This window comes from Podarcis melisellensis (assembly GCF_964234715.1).
Source record: "Podarcis melisellensis genome assembly, chromosome: 4".
In the NCBI taxonomy this organism is placed as follows: Eukaryota; Metazoa; Chordata; class Lepidosauria; order Squamata; family Lacertidae; genus Podarcis; species Podarcis melisellensis.
This window is the reverse complement of record NC_138531.1, coordinates 46,620,461-46,644,127: the sequence shown is the minus strand read 5'-3', so window position 1 is coordinate 46,644,127 and position 23,667 is coordinate 46,620,461. Positions and strand designations below refer to the sequence as shown.

Below are 23,667 nucleotides of genomic sequence, written 5' to 3'. Positions count from 1 at the left end.
GTGCAGAGAAACAGCAGGCGAGGGGGCAGAAAGACTTGTGTTTCTCTGGTGACTAATGTGCAGCAGCAAGTGAAAATACTCACAGGTAGAGAATAAGCATTTGTCCATCTCTAGTTCGGTTCAGGTCTCACATAACTCTCATAATTCTGCTCAGGAGTAGAGTATTTAATATTAGCAAAGCTGAAGATTCATCAGGTAAACAGACCAATTAGAGGCTCACAGAAGCACAGACTTGGAAGGTAATGACTCAAAGGTCATGTAGCCCAATCTCCTGCTAATGTAGGAAATCCATTACTACAACTCATATTTTTTAAAAAATATTGCTTAAGCCTTGATAAATATTTTTTATATACAGAAATTATGAAAAAGTCAAGTATGTGTGACTGATTAAATTACTGATTAAAGGTACAGCAGGGGAACAAAAAAACTAGTTTGATTTTGTGTGATTTGCTTACTTTCCTTGTTTAATGAAGTTGAACAGTTACTTTGCCTAGTTCATTTGGAATAAATTCAATAAAGTAATCAAAGTTAAAGCTCTACTTCATTAAGCAGCTAAATTATGCAAATAAGAAAAAGTGAAAATTCATGTTATTTGCAATGTATAAAACATGAAAATTAAACAAATGCACACGTTTTGGTTACATTTTTGACAGCCCTATTCTTTTTGAAGGAGCATAGCTCTTGTGCAAAGACATGACCTAAAGCTTCAGTGCTCCAGCAGGATGTAAAAAGAAGATCAGCAGGAAGCACACAAGAATGTGGTCAATAATAACCACATCTGGAAAGGATAACCCAAGTTAGATCAATGACACAAGATCAAAACTGATAGTTTGGGATCCACTAACAGGCCATGGCTTGATCTAAGATGGATCACAACTGTAGCACAACCACCATACAAATATAAGGTGTAAACTTAAGAAATGGGTCTCTAAAATCATATTTTGATTAAAGGTGAGTCCTGGGTCTGGAAAAGTTGGAGACTATTGATCTAGACTATCCAAAAGCAGGAACTGCGGAGCACAATATAATTTTGCAAAAAAATGTTTTACTTTGTGGGTTGAAGTTTACCCTTTTCTTCTCAGTACAGTAGAAATGAGGAAAAGACAGGATGGCACAAAGTTTTTTTTAAAAAAAACCAACAACAACAAACCCTGTAAGATGCTTACCACTACCATCCCACTGATGCCATTGTACATCTCCTCACTTCTTCCCAAAACCATTTTGGAGTTTTAAACACAATCCCCAAAATGGCACCAAAATCATTGCCTTCAATATGCCACATGTGAATGAGCTGATGACTGGAGGGTGGGAGTTGTTTTTCTATACCTCTTAAACTTTTATGTGGTATGAGTAGAGAAATAATTGGAATGTGGCTGTAGAGTGTTGCTGTTTGTACTGCAGTGCTACTGTGTTTAGGCTACTCTGCTGGGACGTGGGCATAAGTAGTAAGCCTGGTCACACCCATCTCAAGCCTAAAGCTGCATCATCTTGAGTGCAGTTAGATAAGAAAGCACTTGTGCCATTTAACAATCCGAATGAAGGCGGTTTGAAATTATGTTGAGCCACTAATGAAGTCAATGTCGAACTTTCCAGATACCCACATTTTTCAAGGAGTAGGAGTGCCACAAGTAAATCACAAGTAAATTTACTAGCAAATATATGGCAGGGCTGTCTTTAGCAGTTGTAGACAACATGATGGGGCTGCAATGCTCACCTGACCTCTGGCTGAGTTTCTGCTGCATTCCAGGAGGTGTGGAGGAGGCGTGGCACCAGCAGAGCCAATCTGGTACTCCTGCTGGTGTGTTTGCACCTTACCAACCTCATACCACCTCACCCCTTCCCTCTCTCTCCCAATATGGAGCAACAATTCAGCTGGAGGGGAATCTGGTAAGCAGCACAGCCCCATCAAACCATGTGCTACTGCTGTTTGGCTTGTTCCTCATAGCCTCTTACCATTCTTGTGCATACACACAAAGGGTAGCACAAGCACAATGAATGATGGTGGGGCACAAAACACAAACCATGTAAAAGCAAGCATATATTTAGAAAGGCTTTTAAAAATAATCCATCACCAAGAGTCAAGTTGCGGGGGGGACACCCTAATTAAAGCAGCTATTATTGCTACTAAACAATTTCTTGGTTCAAATTGAGTGTTAGCTTCTGTACACAAGTGGCATACCTCCTGCCATGGTGTAAAAAGTAAAGGGCAGCATTTCTCTATCTGATTCAGCCAGAGAAGGCTTGTTCTACAGACACGGATTAATTTCTCATGCTAAGCCTTTCCAGGGTTATCTTTCATATTGTCAATTTGTTCACCAGTATTTTCTGAACATATGTTATAGAGCAAAGCAATTGTACTTAAAGATCAATGCTTAAAGTTGGGAGCACATTGATCTTGTGATGAAAAAATGATCAATACTTTAATAAGAAAATCTGCTCTCCCAAACCTTATTTCCTTGTCTGCTAGGCATACAACCCCCACTGCTGAATGAATACACACACAATCACACACACACAAACACACACTAAATTACAGAGGAACTTTGTAAATGCTTTTTACTTTTCAAAATCATCCTTCTTAGACATTTCAGTAACAGTAACAACAAAAATATTTTTGGAACTTAACATGAAATCTATGTTTTGAGGCATGTTGGCCATGTAAATTGTCTGAAAGTTTCATTTCTAGAATTCACTATTCTGATTATGCTTGTTTTTGTTATTTTTTATTAGAATCTACTTTAGTCATACCAGAATCACAGGTAAACCTCTTTTTAAAAAAGATAGATACTCAGAACAGAAACACAGGCATCCAGCATAACCACTTTAAGTCAATAGCACCAATACATCCAATCCAGCTCTTCACATAGTTTCTGGCAAGATGTCCCACTCCTGTCTAATAAAACAATAAAGCTGGTCAGGAGAGAGAGAACAGCAGACACAAATGCTTGTTTTAATGTATGATTTATGACACAATAGATGGAAGTGGTTACTCTGAAACACAGAAAGCTCATGCAGGCATTCTGCAGCTATACTAATAGCATAATTCCATATGGCGTTTACTCAGAAATAAGCCCCACTCTGTTCAAGGAGATTGTATTTAGGACTGTAGCCTAAGAAGATATCTGATAATAAACACCATATTAATGATCTTCAGGGGTTAAAGCATTGGAATTTGGAGTGGAGAGGGAACTGCTCTCAGAGCCAGCTCTACATGTGCATAATCAACCAAAAGCACTTGTACAAAAGGAGACCATTGAGGACCATTGACCTCTTTGACCCAAGAATGTCATGTTGCTCCCATCGGACTCGGAGAACACCAGCTCAGAAGTCCTGGTGGAATCACCAGCTCCCTGTTACAGATAAAGCTGCAGCTCCTGTTTGAGGCCAATTCTCAAGCTGATTGCTGCAGAAGCAACATCTGGACTCTTACAAAGTCTCCAGCCTGGGCCATGCATGGAACTGTCCAGAGTACCAGAGACGCCTGGCCTTTGCACATATTGCTAAGGCCATTGCTCAAAACAAATCAGCTAATTCTGCTAGTGCAGCAAATGCAGGTGTGATTTGTACAAACATTGGTTAAAAAGTATGGTATGAGGGACATTGTGAAGCAGATTACTGCCTATATTATATAGACTACTGCAGTTGTTTCACCTTTCTTTTTACTGTTTACTCGTGTTTTTCAAGGGAGGCGGGTGGTGCTGTGGGTTAAACCACAGAGCCTAGGACTTCCTGATCAGAAGATCAGCGGTTCGAATCCCCACAACGGGGTGAGCTCCCGTTGCTCAGTCCCTGCTCCTGCCAACCTAGCAGTTCAAAAGCACATCAAAGTGCAAGTAGATAAATAGGTACCGCTCTAGCGGGAGGGTAAACGGCGTTTCCGTGCGCTGCTCTGGTTTGCCAGAAGTGGCTTAGTCATGCTGGCCACATGACCCGGAAGCTGTATGCCAGCTCCCTTGGCCAATAAAGCGAGATGAGCACCACAACCCCAGAGTCGGTCAGGACTGGACCTAATGGTCAGGGGTCCCTTTACCTTTACCATGTTTTTCAAGACTTTCTAACACCAGAATCTTCACACACACACACACACACACACACACGCTGTTCAGTAGTCAGTATTTTAAAGTACTTAAGATTGTATTTTAACATTATGATTTAAACATTCACAATGCACTTCCATACTTTTTCTTTCTTAGTGTAGGAAATAACCAGCTCATGTCCTTAAAATAGATAAAGGTTTTAAAACACTAGTCTACTGATTTCAATTTAACAGTAATTTGTGCAGGACCCAGAAAACCAACTCATTACTTTCTGCATCGTGACTACTCTTGGAAACGGCAGAAACTGTTCAACTCACTTTACAGTGTTAGAAGGCCCAAAAAGAACCTAGATTAAGAAGGGATGGGAATCAGCACTGTTAGCTGATCTTCTCAAAGCAATTTGCTGTGATGTATAAATACAAAGTTGAATCAGTGAGCAATAAAACAGAAGCAGTCCAAGGAAAATATGGGGTAGGGGGAGTGTTGATTCCACTAACCCAATTAGACATTCATTGCAGGAATGATTAATGCTACCAATAATTCAAAGGCACACACTATTATAAGAACAGAGTAAATTTGACATTCTAATATACAGTTTGTGCTTCTGTGAATGAGGCTGGATCAGCAATTCCATTACAAGTGCCTTCTAGGGGAATAAAATTATCATAGTTATCTTTTTTCTATGCATTGTTTTGCAAGACTTTTATATTTAAGTCCTACAGAAAGGTATTTGCCAGTGTTCCTCAGAGATTCATAATAGTATGGCACCATGTTTGTAAATAAGAGCAATTTGCAACTACAAAATGGGCACATGACTTAAATTGCAAAAGCAAAACACAAGTATAATGAAAGAAGAAAGAGTCCATATACTCCATCCCCTACCAAAATCAGTCTGGAGAGAATTTAACCCACCCAAATATGCTGTCTACATTTCCTCCCACCTCATTCTTCTTATTCACACTCCCATCCATAGAAAAGGTATATTAAACGCTCACAATTTAGACTGAAGAGAATGTGGCATTTCCACACAGCCCTGAGGGATAGGCACTAATAAATCTGGAGTAACCACCATATTGTGAATGAGCTGAATTCCAGTAAACAACAATGGTACTTAAGCAGTCAAAGGGCGATTTCTGTGTAAATGCAATACATTAGACCAAGAGATCTGTGATTGATCTTCCAATTTCCCCCCAAATAAAAGGACCCAAATTTCTTGGGGGCAGTGAAGTGGCAAACAACTTTCTCCCCCTCACTGTCACCCTGCTCCTTAAGTTACTGTTTCCTTTGTAGAGGGAAGATCCAAGCAAGAAAAAGCTATCTGTATTTTTCAAGTACAGGGCAAATAGAAGTTGCAGGAGGGTAATTTAGATTGGGAAAATTGCATTGGTGGGGGAACGTTAAATAACCCTGCAACCTGCAGCTACCTCAGTCAAAGTCCCCGTAGACACATGCCTTAATTTAGTACTATCAAAAAAGCAGATCAATCAATCATGGATCTCCTGCAGTAGCATGCAGTTTGGCCCTGACTCATCACTGATTGGAACTAAGGCCCTGTTCCCACACACCATTAGTGAGTGCAAGCCACTTCCCTACGGCAAAATCTCACAGCAGTGCAGTAAGTGCAAGAATGCCAGAGTCCCATAGACACATGCATGGCTTCTCAACTGTGCACCAGTTGACTGGGGAAACCCAAGTGATTTGCCACAAGGTTCTAGTATTCATGCATATGCCAAGGTCACGTGGGAATCCCATTGCAGGAAACCTCCCACACGAGTGACAGCATCAGCGTTATGTGTCAACAAGAGCCTAACTAAAGCAGAAAAAAGTTAGAAGAATGCTGTTGTTCATGGTGTGCAACAAAAGCATGGTGTGCAAGGAACTGTGCAAATGCGCAAGGGATTCATCCTAATCTCACAAAATTAGAATTCTAAAGGTTTTCTAAGAATCCCATTCTTACTGCTTCACATAGGTTTGAAACCTATTTGGGGCTGCAATGAAGATGTAACCTTCATGTCTAATTCATAATTATAGGAAAGAACGAATGTTTGGTTTTTTTCTTCTAAAGCCTTTTCATTCCTTGGTTCACCATGACAGGCCCGGAAAGCACCACTACTAATGCCTCCTTACCATCCTTTTAAAAATGCCTATTTGTTTTGGTCCTATAGTGTGTCCTATAGTGTCCCACAGTGTGTAAACATTTTTTATTATCCTGGGATTATTGCTCATGAAAAGAACTAGTTAGACAGACTTCAAGGCACAAATCCTCTCTTTAGCCAGAGAACAAGATTCTCTAATCATCTGCAGGAAGCCAACATTTGCACAGATAACACCAAGTGATTTCCTAACAATATTGAAGGAATAACAGTGAGCATTTTTTTTAAAAAAAAATCCTTGTTTCCAAATGCAACACTGCAAAGTCTATGGATTCTTATACCTCAGCCTTGCACAAAAGGAATCACTTGTAGGCATAAGGGGATAACAGTATTTTCCTTCCTCTTAAAGCTGTATTGTTTTTCTTTTAGGAGACAGCACAAACCTTGCTTGAACAGTACCAGCAATGAAGGGGTAAGGAGAGAGTTGTGAAAAGAGCTGGATGTGTGAATTCACTGGAGAAGGACCTGCCGCCCAATCCTATGCACCTTTACTCAGAAGTATGTCTGCTCAATCCAGTCGGTCTTACTCCAAGTAAGTCTACATAAGAAAGCAGCCCTACATAATAAAGTGCTTTAAAAATGAAACAAACAATTGTAAGTTATAAAAGCAATGTGTATGCACTGGGTGGGAGCTGTCCTCCAGGTTAAATGATAATGCTGGTACTGGAAAAATGATTTGCTTAACAGAGCTTAGGCGGAAGGATGTTTTACATCTCATCACCGCATTCCACATGACAGAGCTATTAAAATGATAATGCGCAATCAGCTTTCCTCAGTATGAAGTGACTAGCTTGTTTTAGTATATTGCATGGTAGACATGCAGATTAAGGCCAGCGGGCCATTATATTGTATTGTCACTATATACCACTGAAGAGTTTTTAATCAGCAAATCATTGTCACAACATGATACGCTGTTTATGTCTGTCATCTTCTGAACAACATACCAGGTTACTAAGAAAATGTCATTCCCCAGACGCTGTTTGAAAATTCAGAGCTTGTGTTACCCAATGACTCTTTATTGTATCTGGGTCACAGATCATACTGATCATACTAATAAAGTAGTAATATTATTACACTAGCAATGAGCAGTGGAAGATATTCTCTCCCCCACCCCACCCCCGCACTCCCTCAAAGCTGTTGCAAGCAATGCCTGACGTCAGCTTGAAGGGAAAAATTAGAACTAGAATCACCAGCCCTTAAAATAGTAAAATATACATCATACACTGTTTATCTATTTATTTAAAGTATTTCCAGACTGCACTTCATTCAAAACAATCCCATAATGAGGTACAAAGTATAAAAACAAATCACAATAAAATTAAACAAATACATAAAAACCTTATATAACGTTAAGTCCATAATCAAGTACCGGTATAATAAATGAACAAGTCTGACGAGGATAGGCTATTCCACTCCACAACCAATTTAACCAAACACCTAAGTGAAGAAACATGTTTTTAGCTGGTGCCTAAAACCTTTCAGAATCAGCACCAGTTGAATTTTTGAGGGAGGGCACTCCACATTTGGAATGTTACTGTAGAGGACACCTCCCATACAAAACTATGCCCAGCTAACACAGTACACGGTATGGATAATCAGCAGGGAAGTCTCTTGAAACCAATAGTGGACAACACCTAATGGCTGTACAACCTTATACTCCCACCAGCAAAACTGAAGCAAGCCTTACATGTTACATTCTTCTAGCCCCTTGGTTCCAAACACATTTACATGCAAGTAATCCCCACTGACTTCAGTGGAGTTTGCTTCCACATGTGTGCTGACAAGCACAGCTGACTACATCCTTAAGCTTCCTTTCTCGAGCATGCGCTAGCATTTCAGTACTGTGAACCACAACATCTATTTTTATTACTGTGATTTAAGAATAAAATGTGTATTTCAATGCTTTCTTACTGTGGGTAGCTGTGTTGTTCCAGTTGAAGGAGACGAAAGGACAAATCAGGGGGAAATATCACACTTTCAAGCAAAATGTTCTAGCATGCAAGACTCACTTTCTAAAACATATGATGCTGATTCTCTATTTTGCATATGCTGTATGTGCCAACAGCTACATTGACAACCACTACTGTGAATGAGGAGCACAGCAATAAAAGTTGATCTCACTAAATGCAGGTGGCATTTATCCAAATATAATATGGGAGTGGGCAGTGCTGAATCGTTAGGAGAGCTGCCTGCAGTATATACGGTACAAAGGCAAAGCCATGGGGACAACAACCTTTTTTTTTGGGGGGGGGGAGAAGGCAGCAATTTATTTTAATGCAGGATATAGATATAGATATATAGATAGATGTTGTTTTTTTACTCTTACAATAGCTTCATCAGTGAGCTGTCAATCATACTTCCCACACATACTGGCTGGTAGAGAATTAATATATAATATAATATATAACAGGGTTGTGTTTTAAGCTACTGACTTGCCTGTGTGTTCATGCATGATGCACCAATTGCCTCATTCATAAACACCACAGTTCTCTTTATTCTTACTACTAGATTCATCCATCTAGGAGGCAGGTTGCAATTTAAAAGTCATTTTGAGTGGTCCAGACGCCCTAAAATGTATCTAGCTTACTGCAATAAATGCCCTTCTGTCCTGCGCATATGCATGCGCATATAGATATATATATATATGAGATAATGAGAGAAATATCATTGTGAGGTGGTTAAGACGCAAAACGCTCCCAAAAAATCCAGGCAGAGGTACATTCATATAACGATTCTCTACTGCAACGACATGACCGTGTCGGCCAGCCCTCTGTCAGGACAGCAGATTGATTACGAATGGCTATATTACAACCTTTCAAGGCGGAGGTGCTATTGCGAGACCATCGGGAAAAAGCGGGAGGTATATCGTATCACAGAAAGAGAAATAAAATGCAATGCGTGAAGCTCGCCGAGGCCGGCAACTTTCTTCCTGAAGCTGCTTCCGAAGGAGCTCTTTTATGTTTGAAAGGGGTGCTGGTGGTGCAAATCAGGCACAATCCTCAATCCCTTCCTCCATTAGAAAGCCAGTCAATGATAAACCAGGAGCCGAGCACGGAGGGCAGCGCGGCTCGCGCTGCAAAATCTCCCCAGGCAAGGCGCCGTTTGCGCAGCAACATGAGTCGCTGCAGCTCCCCTTGCAACGCACCGTTATCTTCCCCCGTTCACACACACGCACACACACCCTCCCGGGGCGCAAGGCGAGGGGATTAATTGCCGCCCCCGGCGCCCCCCAACCCCTCGCCCAGCCTCCCGGGGCTGCTTCCAGTGTGGGGCTTTGTTTTCATGGCGGGGGACACTCACCCAGAAAACGAAGGAGTAGATGATGAGGAGGGTTTTCAGACACGTTATGACGGGTTTGGTCTCCATTCTCCTCGATGCCATAATACTGAGATCCCGGCTGCTGGCTCTGGGCAGGGGAGGGAGGAGGAGGAGGAGGAGGAGGAGGAGCCGCGGCGGCGGAGGGAGGCGGGGCTCCGGGCTGGCTTCGCGCCTCCACCGAGCGGCGCTGCTTCCCGCCGCCTGCCTCTGCTCTGCTCCCGATACGGCTTGCTGCGACGAGGGCTGACAGGCCGAGCTGCTCGCGCGCGCTTCTGGACCGCTGCCGCCCTGCGCCCCGCCGCTTCCCGCAGCCACCCCGAAACGCCACAGCTTGGCATTGTGCGGTCACAGCGGCGGAGAAGGCGGCGGGGGAGGTTCGCACGACGCGCCTCGCCACCTGCCGCGCCGAGGAACGCAGCGGGCGGAGCGCGGAGAAGGCCCGCGTGTTCCCCTTCACCCCCCACCCACCCCCAGTCACCCTTTTCGTTTATCGACGTGTTGGGATTCGGGAAGGAAGGGTTCTGAGGGCCAAGAGCAAGGGGGACCCCGGGGGGGGCGGTGGAGTCGTGCCTGTTTAAATGCAAAAGATGCGCAAGCCGTGGCGCAGAAAGAAGAAATGCGTCTCTTACTGCGTCTCTTACATTAGAATGAAGGGGAGGGGGCGAATGGAGGACGCGCCTGCGAGGGAGAGAGAGGGGGGGAATGTGTCGGAGATAATATGGAACAGGGGGCTGGTCTTTTCCGTTTCATTAACTGAAAAAGAAGAAGAAGAAAGAGATTTGTTCATTTGTATTTTAATCCAGACCACACACACAATAATAGCAGGGACTTTGCTCCCAGGCTTACAAAACATGGGGTACAAAAGGGGGAAAGAGGGGCTGGGAAGGTCAAGGAGGAAATAAACTGAGGCACAAGCTGTAATTGTGGCACCTTACACAATGTGGTGTGAGCATTCGATGGATGGTGCATGATGATTTGCAGGTACATAAATACTTGACGAGGAGGGGGTGGAGATTGTAGACAGGCAGAGACGAATTCCCATGATCTCTAGCCTTTTCCGTGCTGGTTGGAGCTGATGGGAGCTGTAATCCTTTTCTGTTGCTCGCCACCTTTAGGATCCTCGGAAGCTGAAATGTCTTTTTCTGATGTCAGTTTTGTATCCATTCATACTTTTGCATAGATATTGGCCATAAATAGAACGACGTTGCTGGCAGATGCAGACATATATCATATTGGAAGATGAGCAGGTGAATAAGCTCTTGATGTTGTGGAAAGCATTTTTAGGTCCTGTAATAGGGCTTCCAGAGTAGATGTGGGGCACAGAGTTGGCATCTGAGTCTACAAAAGTTCTAGTAATTGCTCTTTCTGGCAGGGAGGGGGGAAATAAGAGCCCTGCCTCAGGTTGGTCCCCTTTGCAATGAGGGAGGCTCTCCCAGTGATTTTGGATCATAGCAGAGGCCAGTGTGTGCTGCCCTTCAGCTCTGCAGCCTTGGTTGGAGCTAAGTGGTTTTTTCTGGAGTTGTTATTGTTTAGTCGTGTCCGACTCTTCATGACCCCATGGACCAGAGCACGCCAGGCACTCCTGTCCTCCACTGCCTCCCGCAGTTTGGTCAGACTCGTGTTTGTAGCTTCAAGAACACTGTCCAACCATCTCGACCTCTGTCGTCCCCTTCTCCTTGTGCCCTCCATCTTTCGCAACATCAGGGTCTTTTCCAGGGAGTCTTCTCTTCTCATGAGGTGGCCAAAATATTGGAGCCTCAGCTTCAGGATCTGTCCTTCCAGTGAGCACTCAGGGCTGATTTCCTTCAGAATGGATAGGCTTGATCTTCTTGCAGTCCATGGGACTCTCAAGAGTCTCCTCCAGCACCATAATTCAAAAGCATCAATTCTTCGGCGATCAGCCTTCTTTATGGTCCAGCTCTCACTTCCATACATCACTACTGGGAAAACCATGGCTTTAACTATATGGACCTTTGTTGGCAAGGTGATGTCTCTGCTTTTTTTCTGGAGTGGGGAAGGAAATTCCCTGCAGATGCTTCTTCTGTGGTCAGTGAATGAGGCCAGACTGGTTTTCCCCATGCTATTATATATTTCCTGGGAAGGAAGGGAGACAGTCTCCCAGTGACCCCTGGTCCCCTGGCTGAGGACAGAGACCAAAATGTGCTGCCCTTCACCTCTGCAGTCCCAGCACAACAGCTAGTTAGACCAGGCTGTCCCTTCTCTCAGGGAGCGTGGAAGAAAACTTCCTGCAGTGACTTTGGTCACACCCACACTATACATTTAAAGCACATTTAGCACACAGCTAAAGCACATGGCTTCCCCCAAAGAATACTGTTAACTAATTTGTTAAGGGTGCTGTAGCCCTCTCAGAAGTATGTAAGGTATGGATGTGACCTACTCTGGTCAGTGGATGAGGCCAGGTTGGTCTCCCTCTGTACAGAAAAGTTGGACATGCCACTTTCATCTACATCTGCCACACACAGGCTTCCACTTCAGCAAATGTCCCTGAGAACATTTGAACCCTACATGCACATATAGACAGCATGCCCAGTTGGCTTCAGGCTGGGCACTTTTCCCCAAATGCCATAACCTGAAGTGGCTACATGAAAGGTCCCTTGCAAGGCAAGGTAAAACCATATCTTCTAAACTGTGCCCCTCCCACCAAATGGAGAATGATGTGTTTATTTAGAGATGAGGGGGAAATGGCATTCTTCATACAGAATAAAGTCACATTTGCCATTGGTAGTAAGAAAAACTGGATTGTGTGACACAGGGAAAGAATGCATGTGATCTAGTGATCAGGTGGGGGTATAAGTACAGTGGTACCTTCGGTTACAGAAGCTTCAGGTTACAGACGCTTCAGGTTACAGACTTCGCTAACCCAGAAATAGTATCTCGGGTTAAGAACTTTGCTTCAGGATGGGAACAGAAATCGTGCTTTGGCGGCACGGCGGCAGCGGGAGGCCCCATTAGCTAAAGTGGTGCTTCAGGTTAAGAAGAGTTTCAGGTTAAGAACAGATCTCCGGAACGAATTAAGTGCTTAACCCGAGATACCACTGTACTTGCTTTCACCAAATATCATGTTTCACAGAAACTCATGTGTTTAACTAAACTAGCACATGTCAAACAGTTGTAATGCGCTGTTAACATATTACAACTTTTGAGCCACAATCCTGAAGCTTCATACAAGTTAACTTTACTTCAGTAGTAATACTCCAGAATAAGGAGACTGAGAATTACTACAAATTGTTCAGGGTCAGTTGAAACCAAGTTAAAACCAACATTATTGAGCTGCAGTTAATGAACTAGTTGATCTCCACACAGATCAAGTAATTATTTCAGTCATTGCTGTCATTACGGTACAACACAAATGTCAATCAAAACTAGAGCTGGAGTCCAAGTCATTTCACTTTAACTCATAGTAAATGAGAATCAGACATTATTCAAAGTAGGACTTTGAGTTGGCATTTATTATCAATGTGTTTGGTAACAGCCAACCCAATTCTTGGAGTGCTAGTTCTTATTTATTAATTTATATAACACTTAACATTAAGACTTTGAAGCGATTTACAAAATATAAAAAATTATTTTACAACATACACAGTAATTGAACTGCACAATAATAACAACACACAACAAACAGTCCCATTAACATAAACATTCATATTTAAAATGTACAATAAACTATGGTTAACACAACAGGAAATAGAAATACAACAGGAAATGGAATTTGATTATACTGATATGGGTGTGAAGTAAAGGATATATAACAAGAAAAGAATGATGGAATATGATTTCAATATGTGATCACAGTGGAGAGACTTTTAACATGGATACGGATGGATGAATTTACTATTACTCAATATGAAGACATGTTTGTTGGAATTACTAGAGGCAAAGTTGATATAAAAGAAAAAAACAGTTGACATTTATTACTAATAATAACTATTTGGGATCTCCTCTTGGAATTTTTGTGGGAAAAGGAAATGAATGATTTTGAGATACTTGGATTTAAAAGAAATATTGTTTAACAGAAAGTGGAGAAGATGAATGTTATGGAGTGAATGTCTTAACTAATATTTTTTAATTATGTAACTGGCAGATAGAAATTCATAAGTCTTTTTTATTTTTGATTGTTTCTTTTTTATTTTCTTTCTTTTCCTTTTCCTGTCTTCTTCTTGCTTCTTTCTTTTTCTCTCCCCATCGCCCACCCCATTTCTCTTTATTTTCTTTCTTCTTTTGTGTTCTCTGCTCCGGACCTTTATTAGGGTCCAAGGATTGTGCACTCATGGGGGTAGTAGATGGTTGATAGAGGGACCTTGGGTGGGAGGCAGGGAAATGTTGGTCTCTGAAGATGAGAGGCTGGGAGGCGAAGGAAAAGATCCCAGGTGATAGCTTTTTTAAAAAAGTAGCTTGAAAGTAGATCTTTCCCAGTGAAATTAAGATTACACTTTTTTGTTTCTTTCCTGCACTTAAAGCTGTCACTATTCCCCCACTCCTGGAACATTTTACTTAATCTAAAATATATATATGCATAAAACATTATTTATTGGAGCTGCAGTAAAGTTTAGCTGCTCTCAGGCTATTAAGCTATCCTTTTTCACTCATTAAACCACAACACATTTCCTCATGCATTATTTAGCATAAAAGCGTGTAACCTCTATTGTTCTTATCTAGGTAAATCATGTTTGTATTCCAATCACTTTTCCTTGAGCTTAGAATTTTCTTCATCTCCATTTTACCCAAGGACAGCAGGATTGCACCACTTTCCCATTTGCTCAACGCTACCTTGTTCTGATAACAATAAGTTAGTGTTTTTGCTTACCGTTCCAACTCCATGTTTTCTTTGCAACCAGCTCTCTATTAACTCCCTTTTTCCTCACCTTGTGTTCCATAGTGTGCTCTCTTCCTTCTGCAATGCCACAAGCTTCTCTGAATACCCACTCTGCTTTTCTCTATCCACTTCACAGCAAAGCTCTATGCTTGCTTGTGTTACATGGCTAGTTCAAGTAAACACCGGGGGGGAGGGGAGACGGGACACATTGAGGATGAACATACCAGCTCTTCCTGCTGGTCCCCCAATTGCCAATTCAGTGGTCTTCTACAAGCTGGAAAGCAACAGTTTCAGGCAGTAAGCCTTTTGTATCTATGGAGGTCCTCCATGCATTTAAGATCCCCGAAATATCAGGATTACGGTATATGATGCTGGCATTCTTGCATCCTTATTCCCTTTGATAGGAAGAGGCTATCCTTAGAACGCCCACCCAACCCTCTCCTTACATTATGCTGGTAGTGTGGTATCTGCTGCAGTGCAGAATATCATTTGAGAAGTCTAGGAATGTCCTGCTGCTGCTAACTTCTTCAGCATTGCCTTTCCTGGAAACTGGGCCACACATTTTCAATGAATTCCAACTATGTAGAACCTGTTGACACATGGTAGCAAATGTAACAATAATGTAGTGCCCCCCAGTAGTAACCCTGCTACCATCTTTTGCAGCAGAAGCAACAAAGAGAGTCTTGTGGCATCTTAAAGACTAGCAAATGTATTATGGAACAAGCCTGGGGGAGTATAGTCTACTTCAGACACATGACATATTATCCTGAGTTACAGGTGTATATGTATGTGGGAACCAACAATGTAGTTCCTCTAGGGCAAAAGCTGTGCAACAGAACTTTCCCTCCTCTACGAACAAATTTCTGTAGGTCAGGCAATTGTTAAAAGCCTAGGAAGCATGCCAGAAAACAAGTTTTCAACCTTAATTCCACAGTGTTTTCTGTCTGAGAGACTGGGGACGTACTGTGGAAACAATGTTGTGTGCAGGCTGAGGAGGATGAATCTCAGAGGGATGGGAAGACCTGCAACAAGGGCTTAATTTGTGTGAAAGCTAACCAAGGCCTGGAGCCTAGGGATTATAACATTTTGTTAGAAGCAGTATTTATCTGCACACCTTGTATGTGATTCCCAAGGATTTGAGAATACACTTAACTGCTATTGAATGAACCAACAGTTCCACCTGTGAGGAACTAGCGTAAGATGTTTTTGTGCTAAGGAAAGTAGTACTGGTAAAGGAAAGCTTGTACAAATGATGTGAAGCTGCTATCAAAACATCCCATTGAAAGCTACACTTAGAACATAGCTAAATTACAGACTTACCTGGTTTAATAGGCCTTGTCTCTTGCCAAGAAGCTCCAGGAACAGTGATTCCGTGAGAACAGGCAGGGACCTAACAAAATTTTCAACCCTTTGGGAGCATCTATGACAGATGAAGTAGTATGAAACCAGTGAATGTTTGTGGTGCAGATATACCTCTTCTGAAAGAAGTATTTTGCAGTTGTGCTTTCATAACAATTATCTTTTCGCATGATTTTTGCTTAAACAGTATGTTCTTCATATGGAAAACATGTAGCGTGGAGGTGGCGGTAAAGAGACAACAGAGGATGAGTATGGATTTCATTTCTATATACTGGAAAGATGGGATCCAGATCTCTGACCAGTTCCTTCTTTAGGCTCTGCCAAAAAGGAAATCAGTGCCAGCTTCACCACACATGCTACCATTTCCACTGGCAAATCATGCATTCAGAAAGAGGAGCGTGGGAGAATATATGTGCTCAGAGACACCTGGAGATGCTTTACTGTGATGTACATAGCTCAGAAATCAAAGTGTTTGAAAGGTAAAGAATTCAAAGCCTCAGAAGGCTTTGTACAATTGCTCAAGATTGCTGTTATAAGTGAAATTATCTAAGGTGGCTAGGAATGATGACAGTGCCCCATAAGCTTCTGAGAAATTCATGATTCATGTTACCAAAATGTACAAAGCTGGAACAAAAGGTGGAACAACCTTCGGAACATCTTCAGACATATTCAGACAAGACAGAGAAGTTACAGTACAAAAACACAAATCATAAAGATCAGGTGCTACAAACATCTGAGGTTCTGCTGCTGTAGAAAAGTAACTGTATCCCATCACTTCTGTCCTAAAAACACCAATGTTACATTGTTCTGTCGCAACTCCTTTTCATGGAATGTACACAATTTATTGGTGTGAGCAAAGTGTCTCTTTGTTCAGTCGACTTTCAACATAATCCATTTGCTCTGGGGGATAGCAGAAGAAGCAAGAAACTGAAAATACGACGTTTTTCCTTCCATAGGGATGGATCAAAAGGCAAAGTTAGATTTCAGGATGTGGCAATGTATCCACTTGGTCCTTACTGCAAGATATGGCAACTACCTAATAGCCACAATCCCCAGCAGAATCCTCTGCACACAATATGGCGTGTGTTTTTTTACTGTCAGGACTTAGAATGGAAGAAATAGCCAGAGGGAAGAAGATGACAAGGAATGTGTTGATGTTGCAACAAAATGCATTCCACACCTGGTGCTCGTGCTATTGCTTTTTAGGCGGATGTAGCGAAGACCTTTTTGTTCTCCAGAGCCTCATAATTTTAATATAGTTGTAGATCACTTTTAGTGTTTTTAGAACTTTGCACTAAGTTATTCCCCTTCCTGGGTTTATGTTGGTTTTAAATTGTTTTTAGCTGTTGTGCTTGCATTGGTTTTAGCTGATTTTATTTATTCGTAATCTGTTTCCTTTGATTTTATCATTTAAATTCTGCATTGTATTTTGCATTTTTAATGGTCTGCAAACTTCCCAGAGAACTCAGTTATAGGGATGGTATCTTACTGTAACAAATAAATAAATCCTAAATGGCTTCAGTCCGGTATACCTGAAGGAGCATCTCCATCTCCAGACACTGAGATCCAGTGCTGAGGGCCTTTTGGTGGTTCCCTCATTGCGAGGTTACAGGGAACCAGGCAGAGGGGCTTCTCAGTAGTGGTGCCCACCCTCCCGTCAGATGTCTAGGAAATAAACAACTATGTTTAGAAGACATCTGAAGGCAGCCCTGTCTAGAGAAGTTTTTAATGTTCGATGCTTTACTGTGCTTGATGTTTTAATTTATTGGAAGCCGCCCAGAATGGCTGGCACAACTCATTCAGGTGGGCAGCTTATAAATAATATATCATTTTTGTTATATTACTGAGAGTCATAGTTAAGAACAGTTGTGAAATAAAACACAATATTCAAAATAAATTTAATTTTATTCTCTGAGCATCTGGGATGGTCTAGATAAAGAGCACTAGCAAGCATGGCCAATAGCCAGGGATGATGGGAGCTATAGTTCTGGAGGGCCAAAGATTCCCCACATTTGGCCTAGATCTAGAAAATGTCTCAACTCTCACGCCTTTCTACATAATTCTTCTGAATTATTTTCTTTCCCTTTCTCTTTCTCTCTGGTTAGAGAGTCACCAGAGGAATGCTCATGATTAGGCCTTGCAGAACCACTTGGAAAGGACAGCACTACACTGTAGATCTGAATAATTTCATTCACAGCCGTAAGGAGTCACAAGAAGTGTATCCCATTCAAGTTCGGCCAGTTTATCACCCCCTCAGTCAAATGGTTCAATTCCTAAAGTAAGTCCTTTCACTTGTGAGATACTTACAAATAGCATTTTGGTGGGGCTGTCAGATGATACTTATTATGCCATTCATGAGGCATGCTAGCTCAGCGGGAAGCAGCCACCAGTTAACTGGTATCTTTACAAAATAAGGAAGTGACTCTCCCTCTATTGCAGAGCTTTCCACTATAAATTCATCAGCATTTTAATGTGCATGTCTCCTACTGTGTGCAATCTTGCCTAACATACCTATTTTACAAGCTACTTCCTTTAATATAATGCATTTCTGTATTTTCATTTCAGTAACATATGCATTAGCATTAATATTCCCCTTAATATATGCATTTTGTACACTTATTTTTGGTTGGAAAACTGCATTGCAAAGTTCAGAGAAATGTGAATTTTTAAGATAGCTGCATTTCAGTTCATATATTGTTTCATTAATTGGGTTCATATTATGTAGACTGACTGAATTTCTCCCCCGGCCGCCACCACCACTTACAACTTGCAAGTATTGAATGCCCTAGCAGTGTCCTTCCAGTCCCTATAAGGGAAGTTTTTTATTTGTAATTTAGATCACTGCATAAGTGCAATCACCTTCTACTTTCAGAACACTTCTAAGTGGCCTATGAAGAAACCTAAACCCTTACATAGATCCTATCCCAAGGGAAGATTTTACAGATAGATACTGCGACCAGTATCTTGCATCCTGGGCCCCAATTATTCCAGGAAGGGTCAAATATGTGCAGCATCCAGTGGAAGCATCAGAGTATGCAGATCTTCATGTTTGTTCTCACATCTATAGTTCTCTCATTCAAGACACATATGTGATTCTGGGGATTTACCAAAACAGGCACGACTATCTCTGAGATAAATACATCAGGTAAAAGAGACACATTAGCACATTTCAGTTAGTGCTGGGTTGTGACTAGGGCTTTTGTTTCTTGTGGAATGACTATTGATTCCAAAGGAAAATGCATGCTTATTGTTATAAGATGCAGATTCTGCTGAATGGAAATCTCATCCACGTCTCATTGAAAAGAATGGCAGTTGCTAAGCCACAGTTTCTGGAGAACCGTATTGTACATGGCTAGAATTAAAACTGTGTCTTTTGGAAGGAACACTTTTCTAAATATTGATGGGGAACTAGGATCAATGAGGTGTATGGACCCAGTTCTATCCGACTGAGACCAGAAGACTGAAATATCAGATTGCTAGAGCTCAGTGAGGAGGACTTTCCTTTTTATGCTGTCCTGTGTTCCATCATTAATCACAAAAGATTGGTGCTGCCAGTGCCACCAACAGAAGCAAAACAAATGAGGAATTTCCAGGCAATGAACAGAAGCATTTAAGCCTCCAACAGGGATGCTTTAATTGTTTGACTGTATGTCACTGAGAGACTTCATGAGGCAACTGACAAATATGATTAAAAAAAACCTTCTACCTGATTAAGAATTCTTTGAAACTTAAAACTTGCCCACTTTGGATCAAGAAAATATACAGTGGTACCTCGGGTTAAGTACTTAATTCATTCCGGAGGTCCATACTTAACCTGAAACTGTTCTTAACCTGAAGCACCACTTTAGCTAATGGGGCCTCCCACTGCTGCCGCGCCACTGGAGCACGATTTCTGTTCTCATCCTGAAGCAAAGTTCTTAACCTGAAGCACTATTTCTGGGTTAGCGGAGTGTGTAAGCTGAAGCGCATGTAACCCAAGGTAGCACTGTATTGTAATGACTCTGCCACTAGATTTCATTGAATGTTAGAACTGGACATCCACTCTCCCTTCCATTCTAAACAGAGGAGAGTTGCAAATGGTTTATTAGCATGTTGGTGATGGCTGATGTGCCTTCTTTGTTTTCATTGATGGGAGGCTGATTGGGAGGCAGCCTACACCATTTTATGATTTTGGCTATTTTTCTGCTCTTTTAGATGTGGTAGCTATTTTGTGTCATGCCATGCCTTCCCCACACAGCAGCCATTTTGTGTTTTGACACACCATTTTGTGATTGGAAGCCAAAGCACTTTCTCAAATTCCAAATGCGCCAACTGGATGAAACAGGTTGGCAACCCCAATTCTAACTGCAGTTGCATAGAAGGGCCTCAAGAGCCAAACATATTTCCACAAGTGGCTCATCTAATAAACTTTCTGTCTTAATTTGCTCCTTTCATCAGAAGCAATTAATGTTTCGGGGACACAGAGCAGAATGGAAGAACAGCTTGGAAATATACCTTTTTTCATGGCAAGAAACATATCTCCTAACTTCCAGAAGGATTTTTACTCCTAGCTCTTTGAGCTGCATCTTGTGATCTTAGGCAAAGGCATCTATTTTGCTTGTACTGTAGGCTATGCACATGAATCCCCCCCAAAAAGTGGACTGCATTACATGAGAACCCCCACCATGTTTTCATAGAATCATAGAGTTGGAAGAGACCACAAGGGCCATTGAGTCCAACCCCCTGCCAAGCAGGAAACACCATCAGAGCACTGCTGACATATGGTTGTCAAGCCTCTGCTTAAAGACCTCCAAAGAAGGAGACTCCACCACACTCCTTGGCAGCAAATTCCACTGTCAAACAGCTCTTACTGTCAGGAAGTTCTTCCTAATGTTTAGGTGGAATCTTCTTTCTTGTAGTTTGGATCCATTGCTCCATGTCCACTTCTCTGGAGCAGCAGAAAACAACCTTTCTTCCTCCTCTATGTGACATCCTTTTATATATTTGAACATGGCTATCATATCACCCCTTAACTCCTCTTCTCCAGGCTAAACATGCCCAGCTCCCTTAGCCGTTCCTCATAAGGCATCGTTTCCAGGCCTTTGACCATTTTGGTTGCCCTCCTCTGGACACGTTCCAGTTTGTCAGTGTCCTTCTTGAACTGTGGTGCCCAGAACTGGACACAGTACTCCAGGTGAGGTCTGACCAGAGCAGAATACAGTGGCACTATTACTTCCCTTGATCTAGATGCTATACTCCTATTGATGCAGCCCAGAATTGCATTGGCTTTTTTAGCTGCCGCGTCACACTGTTGGCTCATGTCAAGTTTGTGGTCAACCAAGGCTCCTAGATCCTTTTCACATGTACTGCTCTCAAGCCAGGTGTCACCCATCTTGTATTTGTGCCCCTCATTTTTTTTGCCCAAGTGCAATACTTTACATTTCTCCCTGTTAAAATTCATCTTGTTTGTTTTGGCCCAGTTCTCTAATCTGTCAAGGTCGTTTTGAAGTGTGATCCTGTCCTCTGGGGTTTTAGCCACCCCTCCCAGTTTGGTGTCATCTGCAAATTTGATCAGGATGCCCTTGAGTCCATCATCCAAGTCGTTGATAAAGATGTTGAATAAGACCGGGCCCAAGACAGAACCCTGTGGCACCCCACTAGTCACTCTTCTCCAGGATGAAGAGGAACCATTGATGAGCACCCTTTGGGTTCGGTCAGTCAGCCAGTTACAAATCCACTGAGTGGTAGGTTTTGATTCCTGTGCTGATCGTTCAAAGAACAGATATGTGATATTTAATAACTGCCAGTCCTACCTACATCTCCTGATGCATTATAAAAACTTCTGACTCTGTTCAATTGATAAATAATCGGTTTGACACAAGTTAAAACCAATTAAAACCTGATTAAAATTGTGTGATCTGCGGAGATTTGGAGCCAACTCTCTGACCTGACACCATCTTAACTAAAAGTCTTCGGCCCTGTTCAATTAAAAGCAGCATAAGCAAGAGCTCCTTGATAGTAAAACAAAAAACAAAAAACTGCAAGAGTGGGCTTCATTTGTTTAAAATATTTTCAACTGCTTGTCTCATAGACTCAAAGCAGGTAAAGTAACAATAATAAGCAATATTAAATCATATGACCTTTCAGATAGAAAACGGATGATTCAAGTACTTTCAGGTATTGCTTTTTATCAGTTTGTAGTATAACAGAGCTATTCCTCCTGCTTTCCGTTGGAAAGAGCCTATTAAGGGACAGACTGTCTGCTTAATTAGATTTTTTATGTGATCTAGGAAGAAGGTGCAGCTCTAGCATTGGTGACTAAACTCTATAAACTAGTTGTCCTATGAAAAGGGAGACGGAAGGCCCACCCATACTCCACTTCATCTGCAGTTTGCTGCCTTTACACTTTGCTGAGCTCATCTCTTCACCCCTCTACCTCCCATTAAGAAACAGCAGCATGACAGAGCAGAGTTGAGATGAACATTGTCGCCGCACCATACCATCTGCTATTGTAAGTATCTAAACATCCTAACTTGTTATACAGACTGCTGTCCAATAACCCATTTAAGGAGACATGTCTGGAGAAAACTATGATCTTCGTTTTACTAGAGTTAAGAGTCAGCAAGTTATCTGTACAATAGGCCATAAAAGCACACAGTCATAATAGCAGAACTGCTTTAGTTAGAGACAGAAGACCCGTGTTGTCTGCACAATACACTGAAGGACTTCTAGACTTGGACAATTTGAGTGAGTAAAAACCAGGTGACAAGCAACCTACAATCAAATCATTTTGGTATAGATTAAATAATGTAGAAACAAGTATACAGCCCTGGTGAACACCCTAAATAGCAGGAATGGGTCTGGTTCAATTACTCTCCAACCCACATCTCACCAGGCTCATAGTTTTCTCATACAGGTATATAATAAGATAAAGCAACCTTTTATCAATAGAATAAATGTATAATATAGCCTATAATCTATCCCTTGGGACTGAATCAAAGGCAGATCTCAAATCTATACTGGCAGCAGCATATAATCAATTACCAAAAAAGCACATTTATTTCTCAGCTATATTGATATAATTCTGTCACTGAGGAAGGAAAGCATAATAAAACTGACTGTTTGACTTTATAATTTCTGACTGATCTTGAGTCCCATGGAACTGCAGACTATCCACCACCATACAGTGAGGAGGGATAAAATAAGCATCCCTTTTCCCTTCCCTGAAGTAAAATTCGGAGGGTTCAGAAGTCTACCAAAGGGAATTATATCAACTACATTAGAGACAAAAAGCAATATGCAAATTAAATTTATCCATCATAATCTTTATTATGTAACAACATTGCGTATCCTCAAGAAGATCTACAACCCCAAAATAGTGTGTCCCCCACATGTACCTCCCCAGTTTCTTTGCTTTTAGAACATTCCCAAAGGCCTCCTGCATCAGACTCCAAGGTGCTTCCAAGAAATCTACAAATCCCCCCTACCATTTTTGTTCTCTAGCCAACAGCATTTGAAGGCCACACTGCCTGTCAACACGGAGATTCTATTCAGCCACCATACTTAATAGCCACGATAGACCTGCTCCCCATGAACTTGTCTAAACAGCCTTAAACCTCCTTAAGCCATTGGCCAGCCCCACATCTTCTTGCAATGAATCTATTTGTGGATTATGTTCCGTGGAATGTTTTTATCTCCTCTGAATCCACTGTCCATCAGTTTTGTTCTGTGTCTTCAAGTCCTAGTTGTTCAGTAAGTTTTGCAGCCTCTTTGCATAATCAGAGGCATCCGAGAGGAGTTTCTACGTCATAATCTATGGCGGCTTTATGCGACATGTTCATTGTAGTGCAGAATAGTATAGTACATATCATTTGTTACAACACTTTTAGGGGAGGATCCTAAAGCAATTCCAAAAGGGGATGGGACTTCCAGTCAAAGCGGGTGGGGAACCTGACATTTGGAATGTACTCTGGGTGAAATACCTTTA

The 23,667-nt window shown here is 41.8% G+C and overlaps 1 protein-coding gene and 1 long non-coding RNA gene across 4 annotated transcripts in view; one reads left to right on the top strand and one right to left on the bottom strand.

The window, feature by feature from the left end:
• TSPAN7 (tetraspanin 7) overlaps window positions 1-9,648 on the bottom strand; it is a 70,623-nt gene extending 60,975 nt beyond the window's left edge. Inside the window, exon 1 of the mRNA XM_081909005.1 lies at window positions 9,491-9,648. Coding sequence (XP_081765131.1) covers window positions 9,491-9,571 — 81 coding nt within the window. The 5' untranslated portion in view covers window positions 9,572-9,648. The remainder of the gene's footprint in view (window positions 1-9,490) is intronic.
• Window positions 1-23,667, top strand: part of LOC309368706 — a 143,991-nt gene that overhangs the window by 96,375 nt on the left and 23,949 nt on the right. For 2 of the 3 annotated variants that reach the window (XR_014167863.1, XR_014167864.1), the window contains exons 1-2: window positions 12,573-17,979; window positions 22,128-22,191. This is a non-coding gene — a long non-coding RNA (uncharacterized lncRNA). Of the gene's footprint in view, window positions 1-12,572; window positions 17,980-21,970; window positions 22,192-23,667 lie in introns of those variants that run through there. The other variant, XR_014167865.1, reaches the window with a different exon arrangement.